The 15006-nt window shown below is 32.9% G+C and overlaps 1 protein-coding gene across 5 annotated transcripts in view; it reads right to left on the bottom strand.

The window, feature by feature from the left end:
* The window catches only part of SORCS1 (sortilin related VPS10 domain containing receptor 1), a 452701-nt gene that overhangs the window by 132003 nt on the left and 305692 nt on the right, over positions 1–15006 (bottom strand). For all 5 annotated transcript variants that reach the window (XM_087932772.1, XM_087932776.1, XM_087932771.1 and 2 more), the window contains exon 5: positions 9346–9419. In XM_087932772.1, coding sequence (XP_087788898.1) covers positions 9346–9419 — 74 coding nt within the window. The remainder of the gene's footprint in view (positions 1–9345; positions 9420–15006) is intronic.

Here is a 15006-nt window from a genome sequence, read left to right as displayed (position 1 = left end):
ATGACTTCTTTTCTTGCTTATACTATCTAGCCTTATGGTGATTTTCCCTTTATCCCAATGACTGAAGCTTTGCACAAGCAATTCTGGACAATCTCTTTATGAAGAATTGTCTCAGGCTGAAAATGTGGTTTAAAAGATGACTTGAGTTTCAAATGGCACATAGTCACTTGAAGAAGACCTCTGCTTGGTACTTCAGACGTATCAGGGTTATGTGTGAGATCATTCTAAAGAAGAGTGGGATAATTTACAATAAAGTTTACCTTAACATGACCAATAGTCTAAACTTTAGATATAATAGAATAACTTTATTTTCACTTTGAATGTACACTAATCAGCATACATTAAAATGGAATTGCAGGAAGCTCTCAAGGGGTCACCATCTCCAATATACACCACATAAACATGACTAAATAAATGAAATAAATATGCATATACTCACATATATTATATGACATACAAAAATAACACAGTCTAGTTCGGATGCATACATGTACATGGCGAGAAAAATGAATCTTGTGAGTTTACTAGATGGATGGCATAGAGAAAAAAGCTGTTACAAAATCTGGTAGTCCTGCTGGAAGCCTCCTTCCAAAGGGGAACAACGGAAACAGACTGTAAAGTAGATGTGTGGGGTTTCTAACAATCCTTTGAGTTCTAAGCACATAGCACTTATAAGCAGTAGTCCTCAATAACATGATGCAAGCTTCCTATAATCTTGGCTGTCCTTACCACTCTCTGTATGGACTTTCTATCTGAGGCCCCGCTGCCAACAAATCAAACAGTGATGCAGTTTGTTAAAATGCCCTCAATTGTGCCTCTGTAAAAAGTGGCCACGACAGGAGAAAAAAGTGCTCTCCTCATCCAATGCAGGAAATGCAGATGCTGGTTTGCACACTTCACTAAGGATGACATGTGGAGAGACCAATTCAAATTGTTAGTTATCTGCACCCTCAGGTTCTTAATACTGTTGATCACCTCTACAGCTGTATCTTTGATACTGAGTGGAGTATGACTATGCAGTCTCTTTCTAAAATCTACCATGATCTCCTTTGTTTTATTAACATTTAGAACCAAGTTACTTTTATTGCACCAGTTCACAAGAACTTTCACCTCTTCCCTTTGTTTTAATGTATCAAAAACTTTAATTGACTGCAAAGGAGGTAACATAGCAAAAAGAAATATAAACATAGTTTACAAAACATAGTAGAACACGTTGTGAAAAGAGTTAAAAGGGACTACTGATTTCAGTAACAAACAAATACAGTATGCTGTTTGCAAACCAGGTAAATGAAGGGACCTTGTAGGTCATCTAGTCCAACACCCCACCAAAGCAAGGGACACCTACACCATTTCTGACAAATGGCAGTCCAATCTCTTCTTGAAAGTGTCAAGTGATGATGTTCCCACAACTTCGGAGGGCAAGCTGTTCCATTGGTTGATTGTTCTCACTGTGAGAAAATTTCTCCTTATTTCCAGGTTAAATCTCTCCTTATTCAGTTTCCATCCATTATTCCTTGTCAGACCTACAGGTGCTTTAGAAAATAGCTTGACCCATTCCTCTCTGTGGAAGCCCCTCAAATATTGGAAGACAGCTGAATAACTAAATCAAAAAAGGTAAATGCTTTTGAATACTCATATATTTTAAATATTTTAAATGAGACCTTGAGTTTTATAAACAATATAAATCTTTATATTCAGTTTTCCACTATCTCATCCAAGAACAAAATTATTTTATAGGAGCCTGATTAAGATTTTCATTAGAGAGATTTTTCATTTTTGGCTTTTTTGTTAGTGTATTTTGGAAAACTAATTGGATTATTATCACTAATGTAGCCATTATTATCAAGAGGTACTGATGAAAATAAAATAAAGTCTTTATTTTTTCACATGATATTGTAAGATATCTGCAAAAAGAAGATGAGTAATTTGAGCATGATATTGGAAGGGCCTAAGATACAGGATCATGAAACAGAAGTAGATGTTTTTTGAAAGAATCTCAAATTAAACAACCTGCAAATAACTTATCATGGAATAATTGGATTCTTCAAGTTGGAAAGCAGAATAGGAAGAATATTGACAGCTTTGAACATTGATTTGAACAATATTTCTGTGATTATCATGAACAGCTAAGTAAATAAACCAATGGATCATCATACTGAGTTCTCACTAGAGGCACACATGATCAGAATCAAATTATTCTACTTCAGACATGTTATGCGATGTCCTAGCTTTGTAGAGAAGGCTCTGATGTTGGGAAAGGTGAAAGGAAAAAAGGGAATTAGATGGCTAAACCTTTGGAAGGTCTGAGAAATTAGGTTAGGGATAGATTATCATTAAGAAAAACACTATGTGATGTCTCTAAGAATTGATACCAACTTGATAGAATATAATCTATCAAGTTGGGAATATAGTATAATTGATATATTTACAAGTACGCCACAATAATTGTTAATAAATGACCCATAGACAAAACAACAACAACAACCAAATCTAACCACCAGACTGTAAACAAAAAAGTGTAAAATAAATTGAATATATACAAACAGACTCATACACTAGATTAGGAGTTTCAAACTCAAGGCCCACAAACCATATCCAGTTCATTTTTACACATTGTTCTTCCAATGCTTGCATAGATTTAAGTTCACCTTTTTCATTCAATATCTCACCATATCTGTTTGTTCCTTTTTATATATTATTGGATAAGAAAAAGCTTCAATGGTAGATATCCACAACTGAATTTTTAAGTAGTATTGTCTTTTTATCTTCTCCCAATTCAAAAACAATGCCTCTCGGATGTAATGTCTTCTAAAATACCCCTGTGTTTTAGTTCCCTTGTACTAAAGGAAAGCATGCCATCCCAACAGCAAGTCATGCCCTTCTAAAGTCAGTAGTTTACTGTTCCTTAATGTTATCCATTCCTTTACCCACATGAGACTTGTCGCCTGGTAATACAACTCCCAATTGGGCAAGGCAAACACTCCTCTTATTCTTGCATCTTGTAACAGCTTTAGTTTTATTCTTGCTTTTTTACCCTGTCAGATATATTTCAGCACAATTCTATTTAAGTCTTCAATAAACTCTTTCCCTAGTCAGATTGGAATTGTCTGGAACAGATATAAAATTCTAGGCAATACATTCATCTTAATTGTAGATATTCTCCCAATCAATGATAATTATAAATTTTCCCATTTTGTCAAATCTGTCACAATCTGCTGTTTGAGTTTAAGATAATTGTCCTCCTTCCGTGTGCTACATCTTGGTGTAATGTATATCCCTAAATACTTAACCTTGTTTGTGACCTGTATTTCTAAATCTTCTTCCAACTCTTTCTTTCATCTTGTTAACATATTCTTTGTTAATATCTTTGTTTTATCTTTATTTATTTTCAAACCTGCTACTTTTCCATATTTTTCTATTAATTTAGGTGCTGTTTCCAATGGATCCTCTAATATGAATACTAGGTCATCTGCAAAGACTTGCAAGTTATACTCTTCCTTTTTGATTTTCATTCCTTTTATTTCTTTTTCTTCTCTAATATTCCTATTCAACACTTCCAATGTTAACACAAACAGCAGAGGACAACCTTGCCTTGTCCCTTTTCTTATATCTATAGATTCTGTTAGTTCTCCATTTACCATAACCTTTCCAGTTTGTTCATGGTATATCATTTCAATGGCTTGGATAAATTTTTTACAAAAGCCCATTTGTATCAATTGAAATAAAATGAATTGCCAACTCACATTGTCAAAGGCTTTTTGTGCGCCTAGAAACATCAAGGCCATTTGCTTTTTAGGATGTGCCTCATAGTATTCCAGAGTATCCAAAATAATTCTACATTATCTTTGATTTGTATCATTGGCAGGAATCCATTTTGGATAATATGGATAAAATTATTTAAATATATTTAATCTTTCTGCCAAAATTGAAGCAAAAATTTCATATTCTGAATTTAATAGGGATATAGGTCTATAATTTTTAACTTGCTGCAGGTCTGTATCCTCCTTCGGTATAAGTGTAATATATGCTTCTGTCCATGCTTTGGGTATTCTTTTCTTTAGTATAACTTCGTTCATAACTTCTAACAGGTAAAGATTCAATATTTCCTGAAAAGTCTTGTAAAATTCCGCTGGCAAGCCATCTGGACCTGGTGCTTTTCCAACATTCTGTTTTTTTTAAGGCTTCTGTTAATTCCATCATCGTTATGTTCCCTTCTAGCATTATTTCAGTGCTTTAGGTATCTGAGGTAAATTCGCTTTCTGTAAATATTGCTTAACTTTTTCTTCTTGAATATTCTCTTGAAAATACAATTTTCCATAGTAATCTTGTATAATGTTTTTCTTCTCCTCATTTCCATAGCAAACATGTCCTTCTTCATTTATTAATTGACTAATCCTTCTTGATTCTCTTTCATTTCTCAGTTTATAGGCTATCCATCTGCCTGGTTTATTTGCCTCTTCAAAGTAATTCTGTTTAGCATTTTTAATTTTTTGTGCTAGTTCCTCTTTTTTCATTAGTCCCATTTTATGTTTAATTATATCCATTTTATTTTTAATGTCTTTTTTTGTGGGAACTTCTGTAGATCATTTTCCAATCTTTTATAATCATCTTCCAATGTTTTGAAAGTCTTTTTCTGTTTTATATTTCTTTTCCTTGTATAGCCTATTATCAAGCCTCTTGTGTAGGCCTTCATCGTGTCCCAGAGGCTCTGTAGAAATGTATCCTCTTTTCTATTTTCTTTAAAAAAGAAAACAAGTTCTTTCTGTGTTTTCTGTTTAAAGCCTTTTTCTTTTAATATCATGTTATTTAGGGTCCATCTAGATCTCCTCTTATATCCTTTCCAAATAACTGTCACTGAATTATGGTCTGCCCAGGTGCTTGTTTCTATTTCAACCTCTCATATATTAGCCAGTAATTCTGCTGACATCAATATCATGTCTATTCTAGACCATGACACATGCCTGTTTGAGTAAAAAGTGTATGGCTTACTTTCTACATTTCTCTCTCTCCAAGAATTTTAAGTTAAATTCTTCATTTTTTTGAAAGAAAGATTTTGGTAGTATCTTTCTAGCTTTCTTTGTTGATTTCTGCATTTTATAGTACAACTGATCATTAACTATTCCATTAAGATCTCCCATCATACAAATATTAACATAGTCCACTTCAATTATTTTCATATGTAATTTCCTGTAAAATTCTTCTTAGTTATCATTCGCAGCAGAAATTGCAATTAAAATGTTTTAACATTATTATCCATTATTTCCACCATCAAAATCCTTCCATCATCATGTGTATAAATTAGTTCTGCCAAAATTGTGTCTTTAATATATAATACCACACCCCTTTTTTTAGATTGAGCCAGCAATGTAAATAGTTTCCCTAATTTTTTTGTTTCAATATATATTCATGTTGTTTTTTGATATGTACTTCTTGTAGGCAAATTATATCAAACTTTAATTTCTCTAATTTGTGAAATACTTTCCTTCTTTTAGTGGCCAAATTAAGCCCATTTATATCAATCGTAATCAATTTTCTTTTATCCATGTTAGGCTTTGTGAGGGGTTTTTATTGCTCTAGTAGGTCTTAATTATCATTGCTCTCTGGGTACACCACCTACTGCAACTTCTTTTTTTTTTTTTCAATTCTGCTATACGCTGCTCTTGGAATTCAATTAATGATTCTTCCTTTCTTGCTTCTTCCTCCTTTCCTCTAAAATATTCTAAGTAGAATAGCTCAGCTTTTTCAACTGTGTCAGTTCTGTGTCTTTGTTCCTTCCAGGTGAACAACAGGCCTTCTGGCATCAACCATCTGTAGTTTACTCCTCTTTTAAGTAACTCTTTGGTCAAAAATAAGTATTCTCTTCTAATCTCTTTTACTCTTCTTGGTACCTGTTTCAGCACCACAATTTCTTTGTCTTTATACTTTAAAGTTTTCTCTCTTGCCATCTGCAGTATCTGTGTCTTGATAATCTTTTTAGTCAAATCTGATGTGAACTTCTCTTGGTAGTCTGTTTCTCATTGCATATCTTGTATAGACATGGAACACTTTATCCATCCCGTCCATCATCTTTTCTTTGGTTATCTCTAATGTTTCTGCCAGTATTTTTGTCATTATTTCAGCAAGATTTTCACCTTTTCCTTCTTCTACATTTTGAAATCTTAAGTAGAATTCTGATCTATCCATTTCCCATCCTAATGGTTCACACCTGCCCTTCTCAACATCGCTCAATTGGGTATCATTATCTCCAATTTTCTTGTCTTCATATTTCATCATCATTTGTAGAATATTTTCTACTTTCTCATCTTTCTTTTCAGTTCTTTGCTCAATATTCTCCATTCTCTTTTCAATCTTCTGAATTCCTTGCATAATCATCTGTAATGACACTTCCTTCTCTTTCTCCTGTTGTAAGATTGTCTGTATTGACCCTTGTCCTCCAGATGGTGAAGAGGCTATTGGTACTGAGGAAGCTGGGGCTGTTGTCTTTCTGCTCATCTTGTAGTACTTATCTGTGAAGAAAGAAAGAGAAAAAAGGAAAAAGGAAAAAGAAAAAAAGAGTACAGGCAGGCAATTGCCACTCCAAAAAATAAAAAGGGTAAAAGAAAAATCTTCAGGCACTTGTATACCTTAGTCCAATTATTTCTCTTAATAAGAAGGACAAAAGGAAGAGGGCAAAAAAAGTAAAAAAAAATTACACTCTAGTTCCTGGAATAGAAGGTTGAAATCCAAATATAAAAATCCAACTGGAGGAGAAGTAAAAAGGGAGGTTAAAAATAATATAATGTGAAGCCAGCCACTGACACTGAGTATCCAAGGCTCTTTAATAAATCAACTCAAAGTTTCTAGTTCCAGTATTTTCAAGGTTACTTCAATCTTCTTTCTTTCAACTTCAATTCCAGACTCTAGTTATTTATAGTTTCACAGATGGGCACCTGCGTAAACAATCTGCCATGCTCATCCCACTATCTTTTCCAGTGCAAAGCTTAGAGTCCTTGAGTATAGCACAAGTACATAAACAAATAGAAGAAAAAAGAAACAATATATCAAAGCCTCTAGATGGCAGTGCTACTTTTTTCCTTCACTTTCACTCCCCCCTCATGTATCCAGTGCCAGAAACAAAAAGAGAAAATGAAATATTTCCTTTTGAAAAACAGAATAAATCTCAAATCAAAAAGAAGAGTCTTAATCAAAACAGACTTTCAAAAAATTGTTAAGAAAATAAAAAACAAAAATAGAAAATTTAAAAGAAACTAGTCCAGTTTAAAATTAAGAAGCTTTACCAAATTCAAGTTCCAATAAAAAGGGGAAAAGAACTTTCACTTTAACTAGCTTAATTTCGCCGCTTAAACTCTTTTCTCTTCACTTTTAATTTCACTTTAAATCTTTCAGGATGTTCTCTTTGAAAAATAATAAGTAAATGTTCATCTCACCAAACTTACACACTTTCTTTCAATCTCTTCCGTTCCGGAGCTGTCCCAGCTTCAGCAGCTTAAATGGCTGCCTCTCCGCTGCTGGCAAAAGGGCTTTTCCTGGATCAACCAGGGACTTTGCGATGTCCCTGGGATCGACAGGACATGCCCTTATCGATCACCGTCTCTATGGGATGGTTAAGGTCCATCGGGACCATCAACAGGGCGGTGATCTTGGAGGATAAAGATCATGCATTGTAGTGCTCCGACGCCAGCTCCACCCTCTCCCTCGTACTTGGTAGTTCCTTCTAAAGTAGAATAATATTAAGATGCTCAACAAAGATAGAGTATTATTCAATGTTTGTACATTAATTTGGAACACTATGAAAAATTGTATAAAGAACCCACACTAAAATCAAATATAGAGACTCCAAAATCTATATTCTTTTTCATATTTTTGTTAACTGAAACGATTTTTATAATTCAAAGTGGTGAAGAGCGCTAAACAAACATCAAAATACTACAAAATTGGGACACAGAAGGAATGGAAATACAGCAAGCAGCAATTTCTGTAAAATTATAGAGGTTGCTTGAAAACTCGTTAAAGGTAGTAGTTTTGTCTATCTAGCTAAACTATATGTGATTAGACCCTTCTCCCAAACTGTATATTTCATCATAGAACTGAACAAAAGGAAATCTTACATTCTTTTTCTTTTGCCAATTTTGTATTCATTGTTTTTCCAATCCTGTGGTGTGTGTGTGTGTGTGTTTACTCCTATTTCTAAAAAGAAAAAAAAATATAAGACTTAAATATCTATCATCTAAGGTACTCAAATTGTTATCTAGATTAGCTATTTTAAGTTTTCAGGAGATATCAAAAAGCTACTCTTTTTCTTTGTTTCTCTTTCCCACAGATAACTTTGGGACTTGTAAAGAAAACTGATGAAAATAATGTAGAAATAACTGTTTAAAATATATTATTTCAGAGGGGAAAATCTCAGCAAGAATATATCAATGGCCTCCTTGGCATCAGTATTTAGAAATGCTTATGTGCTGTCCTAAAACATTTATGTATTCCTAAAGTATATTTCTAAATTAAACTATATGGCTACATATACAGGAACCAAAGCTTCGATTTTCCAATATATAGAGTATTTCAAAAAGTACCAAAGAGACTTTTTTTAAAAAAAAATCTTTATTATTCTTAAATAGTAAAAGCTAGTCCCAGTTTTTAGACATCATATATGATTAACTAATAATATTTTTTTTAAAAAAATGTTTGCTTTAGATGATGTTATACTTGTTCCAACATAGAAAAGATATTAGCTCCAATGCTAGCAAAATGGAAGGTATGCCTTTGCTAAATTAGCACTATAGTTCCAATGAATTGTAATTCAATAATTATAAGCTGGCATGAAAAAAAATGTCTTTGTAAAGCAGAGTAATTCTGACACATGGTGAATACTAATCTCCTATGGCTACCAAATGGGAATAACTACTGTGGTGCCATGGAAGAATTTCATTAAGAAAGAAAAGATTCAGTTTATTATTTAGTTTATTGATCAGCTAAAATAGTCTCTATCTTTTAGTTTAACTTACTGGGGTGATAAAATAAGTGGAAAAAAATTACACTGTTGGGTATCCTCTTCCATTCATCACTTTTTAGTCAAAGAAACAAGTTGCTAAGTTTAATAAGTCTGGCTTAAAATTAGAAAATGTATGCAGTTATAGTATTGTAATGCGCACGCACACACATATTGTTTTTGTTAGTTGCAAAGTCATGTCTCACCCATCATGACCTCCAGGCCTTCCTATCCTTTACCATGCCCCAAAGTCCGTTTAAGTTCAACATACATAAATAAAACAGCCAATAAATTAATTATACCCTTCATTGTAAGAAAAAGGCCTGTGATAGGTGAAATACTATTTTTTTACTTACCAGTAGAATCTATTTGGGGTTATGGATTCTTGTAGAAGTAGCCATCTTCTTCCAAATTCAACTGAACTGTACAACTAAGAAGAAATGTTAAAAGAAATATAGTGTTTTAATCTTCTGCCAAACATTCATCCTGTTTTAATTCTCTTAAAGCTTTATGATGTGAATGATTACCTAGATTGTTTTTAAATCTCAGTCTCCTTTTATCACACCTTTCAAGAAGGTTTACAAAATATTGTCTAAAGAAGTGCTCTTGATAATTCAAAAATATGCTCTATAAAATGTTTCTTTTTAATTATTTCCTCTCAACGTTAGCCGTCTAACGTGAAAATGTGTGCAGCAACAATTCTGCCCAAATCAGAAATGATTTGCTCTAACATGAGATGACAAAATACACTGATCGTTGTTATAGGTTTTATTTAGAATGGGTCAATCACTCAAACAAATGTCCTTGTTATATCTGACATAGATTTAACAATGGGACGGTAGGACACAATTTTTCTATCTGCAACTTCTTCCATTTTACCCTAGATTCACCAAAATGTTATTTCTTGAAAACTGAGTGGTTTTTTTTTTAATGTCTCACTTCCATGTCTTTTAGAAAGTCTTTGGAATTTGAAGTGATGGAAGTTGTCAATAGGGATATATTATTGGAAGACAGTAGCTGCTCCATGAGGGCATTCTTCTTTGGAATATAACTGCAAGTTGAGAAACATTGGGAAAGAAACATACAAATAAAATGAGAGTACAGGTAGTCCTTGACATACAACAGTTCATTTAGTGACTGTTCAAAGTTACAATAGCATTGAAAAAAGTGACTGATGTCCATTTTTCACATTTATAACCATATCAGCGTCCCCAGGGTCATGAGATTTACATTTGGATGCTTGACAACTAACTCATGTTTATGACAATTGCAGTTTCCTAGAGTTATGTAATCCTATTGTTGCGACCTTCTAACAAGCAAAGTCAGTGACAAAACCAGATTCAGTTAACTACCATGTTTTTAATTTAATTTAATTTAATTTAATTTAATTTAATTTAAGAATTTCAGTGATTCATGTGACAAATGTGGTGAGAAAAGTCATGAAATGAACAAATTTTTCACTTAGCAACATAAGTTTTGGGCTCAATTGTGGTCATAAGCTAAGGACTACTTGTACTCGTAGAACTACATCTCCCATCCATAATAAATTTAGATTATTATTATTATTTGCTTTAAGGAAAAAAACAATTTTAAGTTATTAACTGAGAAGAACTGGGGAGAATGCTGAATAATTTCAGGCTTGGTTTCGTCCTTAACTAACAATATATTTCTCCAATTTTTATCTTTTTTACTTTAGCAAGTATACCTGTACCATACAGCTGTTCCTATCACATTATCCAGATTCCTTTAATCATGATAACAGAATCCTACAGCTACTATGTCTGATGTCACATCCTGCTGATTTCTCAGTTGTGACAGCTGGTGATGTCAGTACAACCCTTTACTTTTGGGGGGTGGGGGGAAATAGCTGTAAATTGAAAGCGAAGAAAGGTAGGGATAACTCCAACTGAGTAAATCCCAGAATAGTGAACTTCATTAGCCACCATTCATCTGGGAATGTTTTTGCTGAGTTGACCAAAAACTCTTGTTTAAACAATGGGTTCTACTGTGGGGAATGACCCAGTTAACAATGTGCTGTCAACCATGCTAATTATATAACTTAATGCAGAAGAAATCTCAATTCCCTTATGTTCAGAAGACTATGGGCAACAGGAATAAAAATAATTGACAGTACTGTCACAATGAAAAGACTTTAAAGTTTCAACAATACAGAATTTTGTAAACCTGGAAATTTGGATCTTAATCTGTGTCAGATACAAATGATAGAATACTTGGCCAGAAAGAATTGCTTTACATTTTTCAGCAGCTTTCTCAGAAGGTTTGGAAGAGACTGTATAACAGATTATCTTTATAGTTGGATCAAGACAATGAGCTCCTGTAATGGGATTTCAATTGTCCTGATTTTTCATTTGCTGGGGAAAAGCAGACAAGTCAGCTGCAATTAAGCAGGAAGAAAGGAAGAAGTGACCTATTGATCACCACTAAAAATGACTCTGTAGAAACACAATGAACTTAAAATGGTAGAATGTATTTATTTATTAATCAAATTTATCTCTCGCAGTTATGTTGTTACCTATATGGACAATGAAACACTTGCATGCAAACAATCAAGCTCTGAGAGCATCAAGAACTCCACAGTTCATTCCTGAACCACATATATTTACTTATATAGGAACTTTTATTTTAAATTTGGTGGCGGGAATAAAAAGGAGTTAAACTAATAAAAATAGGGATGATAAAAAACTGCAACTAAATATCAAACAATGACAAACAAAGAATAGAATGATCTACTCCAAGGGTTAGGGTTTTATGAAGATGAAAAATACTCACTGATTGTTTACTCATATCAATGTGAGAAAAAGCCCATTATAACACTGGAAAGAAATGTGTCTAATATTTGAGACTGCAAAGCCAGAAAGTCCACTGAATTAACAAATTGTCTTCAAAACTATCCAAATGAATTGGAGGCACTGGATTTGATCTGATATCTCCAATCATTTTGGAAATATGATTCAAATATTGAATCTGAATTGAATCATTCCTTAGAATATTTGCATTATCCAAGAATCCCATCATATCCAACCAGATTCTATGAGAAGCCCCTATTTTATTTTCTTCAATAATGGATACTTTGTGGGATTGACATATGATTGTGGGTAAATGCTCTATTCAAATGGTATTCAAACTGTATTTATAAAAAAAAAACCAAATATTGAAATGGCTATGAAACAGAATTGTGTGTCAGGTTAAATCTACTCAACCTTCACAAATTTAACCTTAACTAAGACATCAGATAAATAAAAAGTTTTAACAGGGAGTTTTTGTCAAACATTTGCTGGGGAATCATATTATTGTGACTAGGTAGAAAATTGGTTGAATGGAAATAACCTAGCCATGTTTTTAATCCTTCAGAAATGTACATTGGCAATTTGTCTTTCAGTTGTTTATACTGCTTTATAAAAGTGACAACGTGTTGCTTTTTAAAAAAATGTTTTAACTACAAAATCAGATAAACCATAAACAATTGTCTTCATGTTGTTGTTAGTTTTTAAATTTGTCAATTGCTTACAAGATAATAGGTATAAGTAAAAACATAGTTATGAATACATCGATACATATAAGAAAAATAAAAAAATATATAAAAGAAATAATAGGTCAATAGTAGACAGTCTAAGGTTAAAGTTTTTGAGGTTTGGGGAAAAAAACCACAGCGTTAGGTAAAGAATTCCAGACATTGACCATTCTGTTGCTGAAGTCGTATTTCCTGCAATCAAGTTTGGTGCGAGTTTGTATCTATTGTTTGCTCTTGTGTTGTTATGGTTGAAGCTGAAGTATTCATTGACTGGTAGGACATTGCAATGTATTTTATATACTATACTTAGGTCGGACCAAAGGCGGCGTAGTTCTAGGAAGTTGGCAATTCTTCACTGTTTGATTAAATTGCAGAATATGCATGCTAGAAACAAATACTATTTCACTATTGATGGGCAAGTTTCTTTTCTTTTCCTTCAAATATAAAAAATAGTAAGTATAGGTGTTACACAGAGCATAGACTGAATTAACACCTCAAGATCTTGTCTTCCGTGGAATCACCTATTCCACCCCATCTTCCCTCCCCAGTATTATGGGAAAATGTATGACAACTATTTATCTATGCACAGATAATCTGTATCCTTCATTATTCTAAACTGCATTTGTACCATAATATTACATACCACTATAAATTCATGTTTGTTATTCTAGAGGTGTACAAAGTATGGGCATGAAATAGTTTGAGCTACGAAAGTCATCAATTAGAGGTTGATGACATTTCTACTATTATATTACTTTGAGCTGTGACACTGAAATGAATGAGATTTTTATGAGATCTTGCATTTATTTCCAAAGATCCATGCAGGAAAATTATTCATTGGTTGTCACCAATTTAAAGATTGTGAAAAGGAGCAGAAGGAGAGAACAATTTGGAAAAGAACAGGTGAAAACTGTCACATGGAAGTATATAATTATTATGTTGAGATTTTGTGTACCAACGTAACAGTCTACATTGATTTAGAAAGATGGAATATTTCATTGGTATATTTCTTATGATATGAGAACACCCTCTGGTTTTGAAGTAGACACTCATCTTAAATTTAGAGGGAAACTACTTGGAAACTCTTTGAAAAATGTAAAAAATAAGATTAGGAAAAAGGAATTTCAAAGTGAAAGAGTACACAATTATACTACTGAGCACAGATAGACATGCAGACACAGTCCTTCTTTGGACAGAGAAGATGGCTAAATGATTTTAGGTGAGTTACTGTTTCTTAGTCTCAGTCAAATGAAGTTAAAAAATATACCTATCCACCAACCTGAATTGGATCAGGATGGTTGATTTCAGGTAATAAGCCTTCATTTAAGTGCATGTGTACATATGAGTATGTGTGTGAGTAATTTCATTATTGTCCTGTTTTATTAAACAAATAAAGGTTAAAAATAATTGATAGAAGTGTTTTGAAAGATGTACAAAGATGTGTGTGTGTATTTGTGTGCGCGTGTGTGTGCATGTGTGTGTAATCAATTTAAAGATGTAGCAGTAGAAAGGGCATTTATTTTTAAAAATAAATCACTGGTTTAAAACAAATTACCTTTGATTTGTGGTAAGCAAGCAGGCAATGATTACAAAAGTTCCCATAAGAGATTGTTGCTTAATATTCAAGGTATCTTGGGAGCATCCACCTGGCCAAACCTCAGGGTAATTTTCTGAGTTTTCATGCATATCCATGAGCAAACTGTTTTGTGGTAGTTCTTTAGTTCCATCAGGTGAATAATTCAACCATGAAGGTATTCAGGTGATCGTCATCATCTCCTTCCCCAGCTTAGAGCAAGGCCAATATTTCAAAAAGACACGGAAATAACTTTCTCAGATTGTGTGATAATGCTCTAATACCTTACAATTTTGAAAAAAAATAAATATAGTATACTAAACTATAATTTTATATTTCTGATGCTAGGCTTTTGGTAACTTCTTTTAGGCAAGATTTTTTTAAATGTGAAAGATTTTTTAAAATACAATAGTACTTTAAAAAATACGCTTTAATGAGAACAACAACAAAGAAAACTACTAGCTTTTATTTATATTTGAAATGACATAAGTGCATACCACAAACTATATATACTATAGACAGTAACTATAAATATATAGTCAGAACCAAATAACCAAATATGACAGTAACCCTAAAAAAATGATAAAAAGGAAAAAAAGAAAAAGGGGAAAACAAAAATGAAAACCAGAAAAAGTTACAAAAGCCTAGCATCAGAAATAAAAGAACAACAAAAATCTAGATCAGACGTTTGATTACTGAGAAATATTTTCTTTAAAGTGATAATTGTGCAAAAACATGATTGTAGTTATATCTTTGAGGTACAGGTGAAGATTAGGGAGCACAAATAACCTGAAAGTTTGATCTTTCAGATTGAGAAAAACATCTTCCCAATTTTCAGTTTCTATCTAATTTTTTGCTGATGAATAGCATTTATATTCTGTTACATTCCTTCCCTTCATTCAATCAGAGTAG

The sequence above is a fragment of the Pseudonaja textilis genome, chromosome 4 (genome assembly GCF_049901715.1).
Source record: "Pseudonaja textilis isolate UNSWEBS1 chromosome 4, rPseTex1.2, whole genome shotgun sequence".
Taxonomy (NCBI): domain Eukaryota; kingdom Metazoa; phylum Chordata; class Lepidosauria; order Squamata; family Elapidae; genus Pseudonaja; species Pseudonaja textilis.
The sequence above is the reverse complement of the archived record's forward strand: the minus strand, read 5'-3'. Positions and strand labels throughout refer to the sequence as shown.